We start from the raw sequence: 15213 nt of genomic DNA, 5'->3' as shown, positions 1-15213 counted from the left end.
CAGGAGAGGAAATCAAACTGAGTTATGCATTCACATACACAAAGTAGACAAGAAAAGTTGAATGCTTTTGTACATTTCTTGTTTTCTGAAAAATGTCGACCATGCTGCTCCTTCTAAACAATCTGCTGACAGAACACAAACCAGCCATTATGAGACGAGGCCTCCCTCTAGTGTCATAACACGGCTATTACACCCCCAGATGTACAATCAGCACCAAAGCATTGGACAGCTCCCACACTCACAATGCAAAATGTAGAATGAAATCCTAAAGACAAACTGGATTTAAAACTGATGTCTCTGAGCGTCTCGGAGCGTCCCCTCTGGATTCTCATTCCTCATGTAATTTAGAGGCAACGCTGACAGAAAAAAAAACACTTACCCCCAAACACAATTTGATTGATGCCTCATAATAAAAGGGCATTTGTCTTCTAGACAGTGTAAAATTGGAGCTGCAGTGGTCTGTGTGTCCGCGCGCCTCTCGTCCGTACGTGTGTGCGTGTAGGTGGTCTGGCTGGCTGCGCCGACGTGACACAGTATGATGAAACAATAAAATTTAACAGCTGATTCATATCTGAGCATAAAGGCCAGAGTTTTGTTAGGTTCCCCCCTTAATGAAACTCATAATTCTGTCTCCCTCAGCGGTGCTACTACAGCGCACAGGAATCGATCACAAAGAGAGATATCCAAGTTACAGCGTGAAAGATCAGCTTTGCAGACGAAAGTTGCAAAGCTGATCTTTTGCACGTTGCACGTTGATCAAAGGAATGAACAAAAAGTCCCTTCATACAGATACCAACACACATGCTTTCTAAAAAGTATTCATATGCTTTTAGCATATGCATATTTTGGACTGTAACAGTCGCATACATTTTCTTGCTGACTCTAACAGGTCTTGAACCAGCAATGCTCCGTATTCAGACCACCTCATCTTTTTATAATTTCTGAGCGAGTCTTGTATTTTGTCATAGAGTTGACCTGAGTTCAACGTTCAAATAATCAGAAGTCGTAAAACACACTTGTCAAACAAGATGGCTGCCGTGAGTGTGCTGACATCGCGCGGACAACCACAGAAGCCCAAGAAGTGCTCTGGTTTAAAACAAGTAATAATAATAATTTTGATTTTCCAAAATTTAAATCTTCAAAAATCAAAAATCTGACTTTATGACCCAGCCCAAGTACAAACATTTTCAAATAATCCGTTTTTCTTCTTCTAAGTCTGAACGACTTTGTGTTGGACTATCACTAAAAAATTCAGAGAAAAAAATACAGGAAAGTTTGTCATAGGAACAAGTCAATATGTGAAAAAAACAAACATAGCGAGTATACATATTTTTTCCAAGACCCTGTTTCAGGCTCTGTTATACAGTCTGCTTTTGTCAAAGACTGGCATTGAAGTCACAAAGGTTACAAATCCAATCACTATAGAGATGGTTTCTGCATCTTTGTGTGTCAGGGAGAGGAAAAAATAAATAAAAAATGACCCCATTGCTGGTGAGTGCTTGTGTTTGTGCCTGTGCACTCTGAGGATGAATAGCTGGCTCAACAGAAATGAAACTGGGAGAAATTCAAACACGGGGGAGCCAAAAAGCATCACTGTAAAGAAATATTTCAACGAGAAGAAAGGGCGAAACAGACAGAGAGTGACAGTTTGTGAAGCGAGGCAGAGTTCATATCAGACTATTGTAATCCATCAACTGTATGGAAGGAAAAAAAAAACTGAATCACTCAATATGGAAAGAAAAGCTGAGCCTCCCTTTGATACACAGAGAGGGAGAGAGAGCAGATCTACAAGATCAGCACATTCAACCAGTGAACTAAAGTCTGTTTTTCATCTTCCCCTCCTCTCTTCTGCTCCATCTCCTTTGACCTTAGGGTCCTAATGCACTCATACAATTCACTCTGGCTTTCTCTCAGTGATGATCATCTGCCCCTGTCAGCAGGTCTAAGTCACTGAGCTAAGCAATTCCCTGCCTTCCCAAAGGATCTCAACTAGAACCACTGTCTGCTATATTATATAGATATATAGAGAGCTCTATATATATCTATATACCGTAAGAATGTGTGTACGGCATAAACAATCCGGGATGACTTCATGTACAACCTTCATGAACTGTGCACCGACTGTGTATCTGTCAGCAAATACTTATTTCTGCTGTTTGCCACTCTCAATTGTCTTCATAAGCGATCTAACCCTTTCGTCATCTGCAAGAATCCAAATCAAACAGTCTCCTCCAGCAGCAACTGAGCAGACAACTACCGCCTATATCTCACAATCGTAGCCATCTCTGAGATTTAACCTACCTGTTGACTTCAGCCTCAGGGATTAGCAGGTAAGTGTACAGACACTTGCTATTCAGCCAGCAGCGTGCAGACAATGCCAGCGTAGAATCATAATGACCACAACAGAGGCAGTGGAGAAAATCCAGAGAATTTATCTACGGTTTTGTGACTGTGTCTTTGCTGGGTGAAAATGTGTGCTTTTGTGAGAGTCTTTGATTCGATCCTTTTATATTTGCTCTTTGAGCTGGGATTGGATTTGGGTTTGCAATTGGAGAGAATTTTAACTAGAACTTGCTGCCCTCTTCTGGGCAAACTCAATACTGCATGAACAGTTTTCCTGGGTAGGACTTAACAACCTAGATCTCCATGAAGTAAGAAACTTATCATTAAAATGAAAATGAAGTTAGAATGGGGTCAGATATCCAGCTCTTTGGATTCCTCTGACTTGATAAAATCCTACACAACTGCTGTCCACTTAAGACTTTGGGTATGCCTTCTTTTGTTCTTGTTTCACTTTTTATTCTTACTTTAAATATGTTTGCTTTTATTCTGTACGACTACAGAGAAATCCTCGAGCTGTCAATGAAAAACTGCATCGATTTCAAGAAAATGTGACAGTGAAATGCACAGACGCAGTTTGTAAAGAGGACAAGGCTGGACCGTAACGGACATATTTGATGATTAAATGTCTTCAGCAATAATTTCTGAGGCAAGAACATCCCCTCACACCAGAAAGAAACATTTGCATTGAAAGATTGGCTAAAACAGTAGAAGTTCAGACTGTATGCCACTGTACTGGCGAATCTCATAAAAATTTAAGATGATCCAAGTAAAATATATGTACTTACTTAACAAGTAGAGATCATAGTGCATAAGCACAACATGCTCATCATTTAACTACTGAGTTTTCAATCAAAAGCAGTGTCTGCCTAATAGTCGCTGACAATCCAAAGTAATAAAAATTTAACCAGAGCCACCTATCATATTCATCATCAAGGCTAAGTAGAGGTTGTGCACCTTATGGACCAAAAATTGAAGAAAAACTTCCAACAGAAGCCTAAACATTGTAATTTGTTTTTTCTTTAGCAACCTGAAACACAAGGTGTCTGTGTTTCCAAGGCAGCGCTGATCAAACCACTTATTTTTTCCACCTGTACTCAAAATGCCATTGCCTGTGTAATTACCCTGGAGACTTTTTTTTTAGTTCGACTTCCACAAAGTTTATATAGATATAAAGCAGAAAACACTGGATTTTTTTCAGCGTCTTTTGATGCTGTTGAAACTTTTCCTCCAACGTAGAGAAAATAAAGCGGCAGCAAGCAGAATGTCTCATCTTTGCAACGATCTAATGCACACACTCATACGGCCGCCATAAACACACGTTGGCATGTCGTCTGCATGCCTGACATTGTAATGCGAGTATGTGTGACACTCGGGTGACTTACGGGGGTGCTGCCATCTGACAGGGTCATCATGCTGATCGACATGCTCATCTTGTCAGAGGAGGAGAGTGAAGGTGGGGATGGGCTCCGTTTCTCCACTTCTTGTCTCTGCAGAAAGTCTCGCCACGCCCGCTGGATGCTACGCAGCGGGATAAAGACAAAACGTGATGAAGCACAAAGAAAGGATTATGATGCAAGCTTTCTGGAAAAGAGTTTCACAGCCAGAGAAGCATGTTTCCTCATGAGTCTCATGAGTTACAAGTGTTAGAAGTTACAAACCCTTCTGACTGCCAGATTTTCTGACCTGGAGCTGTGACTTCCTAACCTTGCGAGAGTGCAGCAATGAAGACTGAGGACAGTAAACAGTGCACGGGGAACAAGCTAAATATAAAATCTTGTACTAAAGTTATTTTCCATTAAGGCTTTTTAGGGTTTCCACTAATCTATCAACCTGAAATTATGGATATTTGAATCCACAGACAGACCATGGATTGACAGATATTTGGATGGCACACATACAGATCTATAAATGGACAAAAACATTGATGAACTGATAAATAAATGAATAAATAAACAAAATAATGGACATATGGATTGATGAAAGGTGGTTAAAGTGGCTAAATCGACAGAAAGATGAATGATTTATTAAATGGACAGATAGACGGCGGTATGGACGGACTGATAGATGGATGAAAACATAAATGGATAGATGAATGGATGGGTGAACAGACGGATCAATGGGAAGTTGGTTCCAAAAACAAACTGATGAATGGATAGTAAATGGAAAGATGACTGGGTAGATCGATGTGCAGTCTGGGTGGAGCAAGGTATTTCTCAAGACTTAGATATGCATCCTCAGCTACAGGGAGCAAGGTCTAGAAAATATAGCTGTTCTCTTAAACTTTTTTTATACTGTTACAGAACTGTAAAACACCTAAATTAAATTCTAGATTTTCTCAGATTTTCTGAAGATGCAAAATGCTGAAGATTCAAACTGTATCAGGCTTTCCTTCTAGTCTTCACTGTCACTAGTTTAAGTTTGATGTTGCTTTGATTCTTTCATGCATGTTTGAGAAATATTTTAATTTCCTGCTTGCCTCAAGTGTGTCAAAACTCTTGATCCCACAAAGGGCTGCCTATTTCCAGAAAGCTACTCTTTGGAGTGACAGTCCCCAAACTTCTGCCTCACAAAGCATTCTTACACAGCACTTTCCCCACTCAGCTCCTCCAGACTAGTGGCAGCACCTGACTGACCTGATTGCTCATTTGAGGAGCAAGTTTACAACGTCAGAACAGTTGTAAACGACATAATGAGAAGCATTTTTGTGATAAAATTGGACTGTCAGAAAAAGCAGGAGTTTCTTAAAGAGACAGAGGCCCAATTTCAAAGTGTCAAACTATGAAGTCATGTTTGATATGTACAGCATTTATACAACAACTGAAGATAACATAATTAACTGATTGGGCTGTAAAGTGGCACCACATTCCTGGAAAATACATCATACCAGCCTTTTAACGTCCATTTACTTTTCTCCCATGGTCAGAAAATGGTAAACATGTGAATGAAAATGTGTGCTTTTGTCCTGCTGTAATTGAATCTATTGGCCAGCCTTTTGAATGTGAGTATACTCACATCAACACTTTGGTCTCCATAGGCGGCAGGTTGATATTGATGTTGTTGTCTAGGTCCATAGTCAGATGATTACTGGCCCGGAGAGGAGAGAGGACAGTCAAAGGACACAGGAATACAGGTTCAATCTGGGTTACAGGTAATTAAACAGCGATGACTGGGTCCCAGGAGCAGAAAAACTGTCTGTGTGTTTGTGTCTGTTTTCTCCACAGAAGCAAAGAGCCCAGTCAGTGTATTACATTATGAATGTGTGTGCAGGAGCCAACTCACCTCTGCAGCTGGAGAGCTTCATCGTTAACATGCTTGTAGCCTCTCTGGAGGTTCTTCAGTTGATCCTGGATTAATGAGACGAAAAGGAAAGCACAATGAGTCGAGGAGACAGGAATCAGGCGGCAGCTGACGTCTCGGACATCAGAACTTCTCCCTTGAATGGGGTGAGGGCGTCAAAACGCGCTGCTGATGAATAAACATTTTTGGCTCCTCAAAGTAGCACGTCAGCTAGCGGAGATCAGCGTCGCGTTTTCATGCGAAGCCGCTGAAAAACAGAGAGAACTTCTGTCGAAACTGCTGTCTGAACATTTTCCGAGCGATCAGCCGTGAGGTAAAGTACAGAAGAGGCATGGGGACATCCTTCATGTACGGCACCGTCGCGCAGATGTGGCAGACAGTTTGAAGACAAAGCCATAAAATTTTATGCTTTACTAAAATAACTTTTAGCTCTTCACTCCTTTCCCCAGCAACTGCTCCCCCTCCCCTCCCCTTTGGCTTGGTTCTTGTGTTTTAATAGCGCCGTATAATGAGGACAGGCCTGCCTCTACATAATTGAGCAGACTAATTCAATTACAAAGGACCAGCGAAGTTTAAGTGGAGCGCTTCTTTCAGACAAGCCAAGAAGGTCACATCAGGGCACCGATCATCCACTGGCTTCACCACAGGGCGCTGATGTGTGTCTACAGTCAAATCCTTTATTACTGTTTGGCTTTCTGAAAAATGGCCGTGTAACAACCTAATCATTAAGAAATATAAGACATCAATCAGATGACCGATTAAGTAATAAGAGAAGCCCAGCTGGAGAAACATGTCACATCTTTTAGACGAAGTGCTGCACTAAAATTAATGTTTACTCTTATGTTTACTTTATGACTTGGACTCTGAAGTTATTTGTTGTATAATGACGCCTTGCCAGACTGCAGACTATTACATAGGGGTAAATAACAGACCAACATCAAGTGGTGCGCACTTGCCAAGTGGAAAGCAAATGAAACATGGTTTCCAACATTTTGTAGAGATAAAACCCTTGAGATTGTTGTTTGGTCTGTTTTGCCCCATTTACTGTGATACCCTTAATAAACTCCACCGCTTCTAACTGCCTTGACAAGTCACCCATTAGGTAAATAGGGGCCCAACTGTGTATAATTTAATCCCAGTGTACAGTGATGTTGTGGAAAGGCTTTAGGGGCTTGGTGGAGAGAGTTAGTGAACAAACAGCATCATAAAAACCAACAAAGACACAGGGCTGATCAGAGACAGTTTTGCAGGGACGTTTAGAGCAGAGTGAGGCTATGAATCAATTTCCCAAGTTCTGAGCAAAACATCTCAACTGTGGCAGCATGTTGTGGGACTGCCTTTCTTCAGCACTGATAGTAGATGTTGGTCAGAGCTGAGAAGAAAAAGCATCGGTATAAATAATTTTTCCTACAATGTGCTGGTCTATGGTAATTGGTTAAAAAATTACAAAATGTGAAGGTTTTAAAAGGTATGCTTCTGGAAAGCCCAGTATGTCAGTGTTGTGTCTTTGGAACAAACATCTGAAAGTACACAGAGGACAGTGACGCAATCATTTCTCCCACAATTATTTTACATGTTCCTACAAACAGGAACGGTTAGTTTGGTCATTGCTCTGCTCATCAAACTCATCAAACAAAATCAAGCACAACATACTTCAAGGGGATGTTTTCAATTTCATCTTTAGCGTCTTGATCGAGTGGAAGCATAAGCGCGGCTCTGGATAACTAAAACTTCCCCCGACCCTTCCCTTCTCTTTTGAGTCACTGTAACTCCTGCTTGACAGACAGCGTCTCTCGTGTCTCTCGTTCTTGTACAATGTCCATTACCCATACACTTTCAGGGAAAGGCTTCTTGAATGTGGCTGACTGGGAATATTGAGACAGGCTAACAGAAAATTCATTCAGAAGAAAATGTTGGTTAGAGAATAAGACAGCTGTCAGGAAACAAGCGATAAAGCAGTGGTAAAAGATGAGGGGGTGCGTCTGTGTCTGTGTTTTAGGTATTTGAGCTCCAGGGAGACATCAGCAAGCGGATAATTTCAATTTCTTTCCCTTTGTCCTTTGAATTGATGTCAAATGTTTCTGGAAGACTGCAGGATTTGATTGGTTAGTTTGATTTTTTTTAGTTAGCAAAGGGATAAGCAGGTGAAGCTAAAATCTTGAAGCTAGATTACACAACACATTGGAAGCAGTTCATGCTGTTTAGGAGTCTGTGTTAACATTTGAGAATAAAAATGTTAGAATCCCTTTGAAGTTTCTTGATCATTTCAAAGAGAGGAACAGCAGGTATACATGCTATCTGCTTCCAGCTTCCATTTTTGTGTAGTGTTTAGCTACGATCAGGTATTGAATTCTGTAAAAGGAACCATGGGAAAAAAAACCTGACATAAAACCAAGGTTATGTAGGTTTTCTGCACCATACTTCCATAGAGGTAACATCAAAGGAAACTTTTCTTTGCTGTGAAGTTTTTGCTGTACTACTCCGGACATTCACAAAGCTATAAAGTGAAGAAAAAGCAAAAAGGAGGCAGAGAGTCAAAGCATACATACACAAAAGCACAATTTCATTCTGTTGTTTGGGATGATTTGGATGTTGGAAAATAATTGGTGTAAATGATGTATTTAATGTCACATAAAATCTCCAGTAATTCTTGAAAGTGCCTGTTGACAAATCTAACAGCTTGTAAAAAGTTGCATATTGTCTGCAGAATGTAGCTGTAGCTAAAAGTTAGCACAAATGTCCATGTTTATATGCTGGTATAATCAATGTAGCAGGAAGCTTATGCTACTGGAAATGCATTTGATATATATGCAGAAGCCAGGGATAAGGGACTGGTGTCGCTGAGAGAACTACGTAGTAAAGAACATCTTCTGCTGAAAAGACCTAATAGGTTAAAAGCCATTGGGAGGCTTTACATTTCCCCCCTTTGACATGGTGAAGGATGTTAGATTTCAGCATAATGAAATTACTGCAGCAATTTGAAAGAACATGTATTTTATCCCTATGACGCATAAGCAACATATATGCTAGACTTTACAAAGACACTGAGAAATTCTCAAAGATTTGGCCTGTAGCCCCGTTGGCTGACAAAAAAAAAAGTATTTTGAAGTCATCATTGTGTCAAAAGTCAATGTTTAAAAATGACTTGCAACTAAAAACAAATTTCACGGGCAGTTTCTCTAACATTAAAAGAATCACATGCGCACTGCAGGTTTAGGATAACCGCGTTTGTCTACAGGCTAAAATTTTCAGCCTCCATGTACAAAATATAGACATGCGGCATTTATATTGAATTAGATTCATTTACTCTTTACTTACTCATCACTCTTTGGTATTTAGATATCCATTTGTACCAGTCGAGCAGAACTTCTGATGGTATCAAGCACCTAAGCAAAGTCCTGACCTCAGCAGGACATTTATGATCCTAATACCCGGGACTGATTTCAAAATCTATAGAGTAAACATTTGGCAAGAATCAGGTATCAAATTAAAAAGATTAACACATTTTTTAAAGGCATTTCATTTTCACTTGAACATAACTATCACCTTCCCCATATCTGTACTTGTATTAATCAAACTCTGCCTTATTATAAAATTCTTATCATCTCATTTGTTGGATGAGAATGCCAAAAAAGTACTTGGACATAAACCAGAGGTTTGCATAATTTAGTGGCAGGGTAGACAGGAAATCTATAGTCATTTTGGGCTCTGGTAGTGCCAAGAAGGCTTGTATTGATTTGTGTGTGTACGTATGTGTCTTGTGTGTGCAGATGTGTGTGTTGGTGAATTTATGGTACAGTCAAACAGAGTGGAGAGAGCAGGATGCAGAGAGTAAGGGATGCAGAAGAGAACTTGAACCCAGTGGATGTAACAGATCTACACACAGCAAACCCAGGAGGTCTAACTATTTAATTCGGTAGGTGGGTAAGTTAGGTATGCACTAGCGTGTCTTTAATGGACTTTAAACATTTTAAAACATGCAAATATTTTAATTTATAGTATTTGTGTGCTTTATAGACTTTTATTAAAATGCTGGTTGTAAGGGGAAAACAGTAAAAAGAAACAAATAAAAATAAATAAATAAATAAAAAACCCATCCCAGTGACACTCCAGGTCAGCCTACTAAATAAAGGCTGGGACACTTTTTCTTTTCTTACTTAAACAAAATCACATTTGGTTTACTGAGACTTTTTTCTGCTATGAAAAAGCACAAACTGGTTTGGAAACAGAAGGAGCCCAAAGTGCCACTCAGGTAACTGTTTTAATACAACTGGTGGAACAACCCCCCAAAAATAATCAACTAATTTACAAATTTCACAATGACACCAAAGTATATATTACATGCAATGAGCAGGCACACAGTTCTACTGCCTATATATGATGCTTTTTCTAGATTTTTTTGGAATGCCTCTGTCTGTTCTGGGTTTGGGTTTTACTTTCATCTACAAAAACATGACACTTGATCTTTATAATGGTTCTAAGAAATAAGGATTTTTGGAAATCTTTGGCCAGTTCTGTATAATTTTGATGTCAGAATAATATTCTATGTTTTAAAAGAATCTTTAAGGAATCTGCAGCTCACATCTTGTTACCAGATTCCACAGAACTCCATCGGAGGCCGAGCGGAGTCTGTGCATCGATGAGTTAAAGTCTGAATGAGCTGCAAAACGGGAGTAACACACTCTTTGAGCGGTTTTCATAATTCAAACTGGGATTTCCATTATGTTTAGTGAAACTGGACCTTTTACCTTAAAGAGGTAATAGAAGTGGTCAAAGGACATTATTTTTTTTTTGTCTAAACTGAACACTGATCTTCTTGTTGGTTCTTATAAAAATCTTCAAAACAAGGTTTGCATTGCAAATGTGCAGCAATTTCTGTGTGGACTTCTTTTTTCCTCAGACAATTAAAAAAAAACATGTTAGGTTAATCGGCAAATAAAAAAGGAAACCCCTCAAATGTTGTCGTTTTTCTGCCCTCTCTGCTTCCTCCCCTTGTCACTCGCCAGGGCAAAACACGAAAGAAGAAAAACTGGATTGACAGGTAATTCCTGCCTTCCTGCCCCCCTGAGGGATTATAAATGTATTTGTGTACAAGTTATGGCTTTACTGATTTTCACCCTTTCTAATAATATTTAGGTTTTTGTTATTTTCCTCGTATTGAGTTTTATGGTTTTGTGTTGGCTGCCTCATAGTGGGTTTTATTGGTGTTTTACTGCCTCACAATACGTTCGGTGTCCGTAATACAAGGTGTTAAAAGCTAGTATAGCACTTTAAAAGATAGCAGCACATCAGATTTTCTATAACAGAACTATAAAGAGCAGCTAAACTGTCAGAAACCCACAGATAAAAATAATAATAGATGATAGAAGGTGAGGTTGTAATGCTGGTCTTATTTATCCTCCATAACACTTTTCATCACCTTATCCTTAAAGAGACAGCAATCAGATATATAAATTGGCTATGTTCATTACAGATTATTGAAGATTATACCACTGACAATAAAAAAAAAAAGAACTTGCCTGGCATGCAAATAAAACTTTAATACATGAAAAAAGGACTGTGGTGGAGGAGACTGCTGAGTAATTGATGATAGCAAGAGTGATATTCAAAGCTGGTTATGGGATTAAGGAGGAGAAAATGTGAAAGCAGATTCATTGTCGAGAAAGGAAAGAGGGAATAAGAAGGTGCGAGAACATGCCTGCGGGCCGTAAAGGAATTAAACTGGAACTATGCCAAGGCTGCCAGAGAAACATACAAGCGAGAGAACTGTCCTTCTGGGGATTGGGCCTTCATCTCTCCTGTACATTGACGTAAATCTGTCTCCTCTACCTCGAATGAAACACACACACAAACACACATGCGCGTACGACGCTCAACCCGCACATGACTTACAGGATCTGCAGGCTTTGTAAATTATTTTTTGACTCAACGTAGAGGTCCAAGGGAAAGATGGATGGGAACGAATGGAAATGATTCAAAAAAAGATAATGATCAGTTTTAGGATTCTGGTATTTTTATTAATATGTATTGTTGTCATTGATTCCAGTATTATGTTCACTTAAGCTCTTATTGTAAAGTAAAAACAGCAACATCAAACCTGAATTGCTATGTCTCATTAAGGAAGTTTACTTCTTTGGTATTAGGGACATCATAGACTAGACCAGAAAAGATTTAAGCACAGTAGACAATACTGCACACTGATTACACTTTCCTGAAAATAATGTTTGAAAAGAAGCTTGTGATGCAGGGGCCACAGTGCCCAGACCATATCACTTTATAAGTTTGGCTTATTCGGGAGATCTTGTTGTTTGACATTTGACCTGCAGCAGCAGCTACGTGACCAAAAGCATTACGTGAACTGACCTGGAACACCTGCAGAGTTGGACGGCCAAAATGAGGTTGTAGCCTTAGCTAGCTCAAGTTCAAGTTCAATTTTTTATTGTCCCACATGGGGAAATTTGGTGCACAGCAGCAGTCAAAGACAGTCAAGCCATAATTCATACCGGTCAACGTAAACACCAAGCTCAATAACGTGTCAAAATGTGTCATACTTGGCTTTTATTTCATTATTTCAGCTGGAGAACTCAAGCTATCGTGCATATAGTTGCTTTGGAAAATTTGTTTTCATGCTATTTGATTTTTTATGTTTAAGTGTAGCTATTCTAGCATCAATTTGTCTTAAATTACAAAATAGAAATTTTTTTTTCACATACTTTATGGTGGTTTCACTTAAACATCTGGCTGTTATCAGAGAAAATAAAGCAATCAGACAATCAAAAGCTGGTTTCACTTGTGCATTGGATAAAAAAAACAAAAAGAAAACATTGCTTGCTGACCAGGTTCTTGCAACTTAATTGTAAGTTAGAGCCAACTGAGTCACCTTACACCAAAACCCTGTCTTGACCTAACTGGTTCAAACACCATCATACCTTCCACCCTGGTGCACACACAGAGTCCTGTTAGTGTCAAACACACACACGCACACCCACACACACACACACACACACACACAAACACACACCCCCACACACGCACACACACACACACACACACACACACACACACACACACACGCACACACACACACACACACACACACACACACACACACACACACACACACACACACACACACACACACACACACGCACACACACGCAGTAAGCAGTGGACTTGGAGGCAGCCTCAATCAGTCAAATTTCCCTTGGGACCTTTGGCCTCGCCAGCCAGCCAGCCAGTCGGCGCCATCTCTACCATCACATTCATATCCTCAATCCTCTGCTCTACCAGGGGGACACAGAGCCAAACGATTACCCTGCATTTGTGTGCGATAAGGATAGCTAAAGACATGCCGTTATCACAGTGAAAACTGGCAAGAATCTGTGTCATTTGGCACCTGTAAGTATATATGTGTGTGTGTGTGTATGGGCAGATTTGCCGGTGCCCATTAGGATTTAGTATCCAGACTCTGCCAATGTCGTCCCTGAATGACCCTGCAATAAGAGCTGGCTGGCGCGCTTGCTTTGGTAGTCTCTCAGACACGCACGCGCATGCACACAGACGCAGGGAGTCATCCTTTCTGCTGTGGGAGTTTCGCTAATGACTGAAGGTGTCAGAGAGTAGAGGCACTGCGAGATAGAGAGGAAATGGAGCAGGGAGAAAATCCTAAATACAGCCATGCAAAGCTAGTGCACCACTATCGAGAACAGACACATCAACACATGAATACTGCATCATACGACTAGCAATAAATGAAGGAATAATGGATACATCATAGAAAAGAGACAAGAACCTTCATTATCCCAAGAGAGGAAAGAAGTTCTATGTCTATGGGATAAATCTTCTTTGATGAATCCAGAACTATTTTCCATTTTTCATCATGCAACCACGGAAGGTCACTGTGTTTTATTGGAATCTTATTTGCAAGATCAACAAAAGAAAGGAGCAATTAATCATAAAGTGGAGTCCTAACCCAACTGAGCTTGAGCTACTTTGGTGCATTTTTAATTCTTGTCACAGATTGTGTGTGGGCATTCTAACACAGGAAAAGAACCAGACCTGGGCATTTATTATGGAATGGTCCACATTTAGCGCTCAACATGTCATCAACAAGGACATCAAAAATATATGAAGTGTTATTCCTGCATGAGAATGCAAATGTGTTTCTTTTGTTTTGAGAAAAAAAAGGGCTTTTATGTCAAATCAGACTCCTTTCAGTTCCTAATCAGTAAGTATTTATTTAGCGATGAAAACCACCTATGTATTTATACTGAAGTGGGTAAAACTGAGTCAGACTCATTCTCACAAATTACACCTTAAACATAATTCAAGAGGCTAAGTTAGTCAAGTCAATTTTACTTCTTTAGCATATTATAGTGCTTCATTTAATTATTGCAATTTTTGAGTTTTGTGGATATTTTTCTCAGATTAGAGAGGCATGAAAACAGAATGTTGCTTATCCGTGTTTGGTTCCGGTTCTGTGAATGCAGAATTCATCTGCACCAGAAAACCTGAGTGGTCTGGAAAGTTGATACGACAACAATAGAGCATTGATGTATTGTGGCATCAAGCCATTCAGTAATTTAATAGCTGAACTGAGGTCATGTGCTCTATCTTCCTGGTTTTAGTGAGAACACAAGCAGCAGCGTTCTGGATCAGGTGCAGCTGTCTGATTGACCTTTTAGGCAGACAGGTGAAGATGTTTTTGAAGTAAGATAAACGCACAGATGAGTTTCTCTAAATCGTACTGGCACATTAGTTCTTTAATCCTCGAAAGCTTCTTCAGGTGACAGAAGGCTGACTTTGTAATTGTCTTTATGTGTTTCAAAAGGATCAGGGCTCAAGGATAGAGTGGGTTTCTAGTCACTTGGTGAGACTGGAATGTAAAGGTGTGTATAATCTGCATAGTTATGGTAGCTAATCTTATCAATTGTCATCAATTATAACAATTACAACAGGAGGATGTAGATATTGAATCTGAGGGACCCCAGTGTGGATCTTTGGGGGTCTCCATGTGTGACTCTGTCCTCGCTGATGAAAGGCGAACAGAAACTGCAGTAATATACAGCTCTTGCAAATTTTTGACAACTGTCTTGATAGCATGAACAAAAGTATTATGGTTGTAAATGATACTGGAGAGTTTGAAAGTGAAAATGCAAAGTGACTTAAATGCTTAATAAACATAAACACAGAGTTTCCTAAAGCTATGCCATGAGGATGTCCTGTTTTAGGATTGTCTAACAGCATTTCAGGAAAATACTGGAAACACTGTTAGATTTTTTACAAAAGATCATTAATATTTATGTTCAGAAAACTTACATTTAAACCATAGTAGGTCACTCTATATTGATTTTCAATTTCTTTTATTTATTTATTTGTTTTTGCCCGACATGATTGAATTGGATTTTCATTTACCTGGTGATTTAGCTCGTGACCCACCATAATTATGTCATTTTAGTAGTATCACGCTAAAGTGAATACACATAAACATACATTCATGCATTACAAAATGCAACACATTCATATAACTTCACAAACACCTGAATAAGGCTTCAGTTGTGCAAAACTCAGGAG

The 15213-nt window shown here is 39.6% G+C and overlaps 1 protein-coding gene across 1 annotated transcript in view; it reads right to left on the bottom strand.

Annotated features, from left to right (window-relative positions):
* Positions 1 to 15213, bottom strand: part of schip1 (schwannomin interacting protein 1) — a 239307-nt gene that overhangs the window by 158471 nt on the left and 65623 nt on the right. The window contains exons 6-8 of the mRNA XM_055045565.1: positions 5623 to 5687; positions 5356 to 5427; positions 3726 to 3861 (exon numbers count right to left, since the gene is read on the bottom strand). Of these exons, the coding sequence (XP_054901540.1) occupies positions 3726 to 3861; positions 5356 to 5427; positions 5623 to 5687 (273 nt within the window). The remainder of the gene's footprint in view (positions 1 to 3725; positions 3862 to 5355; positions 5428 to 5622; positions 5688 to 15213) is intronic.

This window comes from Poeciliopsis prolifica, unplaced genomic scaffold, assembly GCF_027474105.1.
Source record: "Poeciliopsis prolifica strain line A6 unplaced genomic scaffold, Auburn_PproV2 SCAFFOLD022, whole genome shotgun sequence".
In the NCBI taxonomy this organism is placed as follows: domain Eukaryota; kingdom Metazoa; phylum Chordata; class Actinopteri; order Cyprinodontiformes; family Poeciliidae; genus Poeciliopsis; species Poeciliopsis prolifica.
The sequence above is the reverse complement of the archived record's forward strand: the minus strand, read 5'-3'. Positions and strand labels throughout refer to the sequence as shown.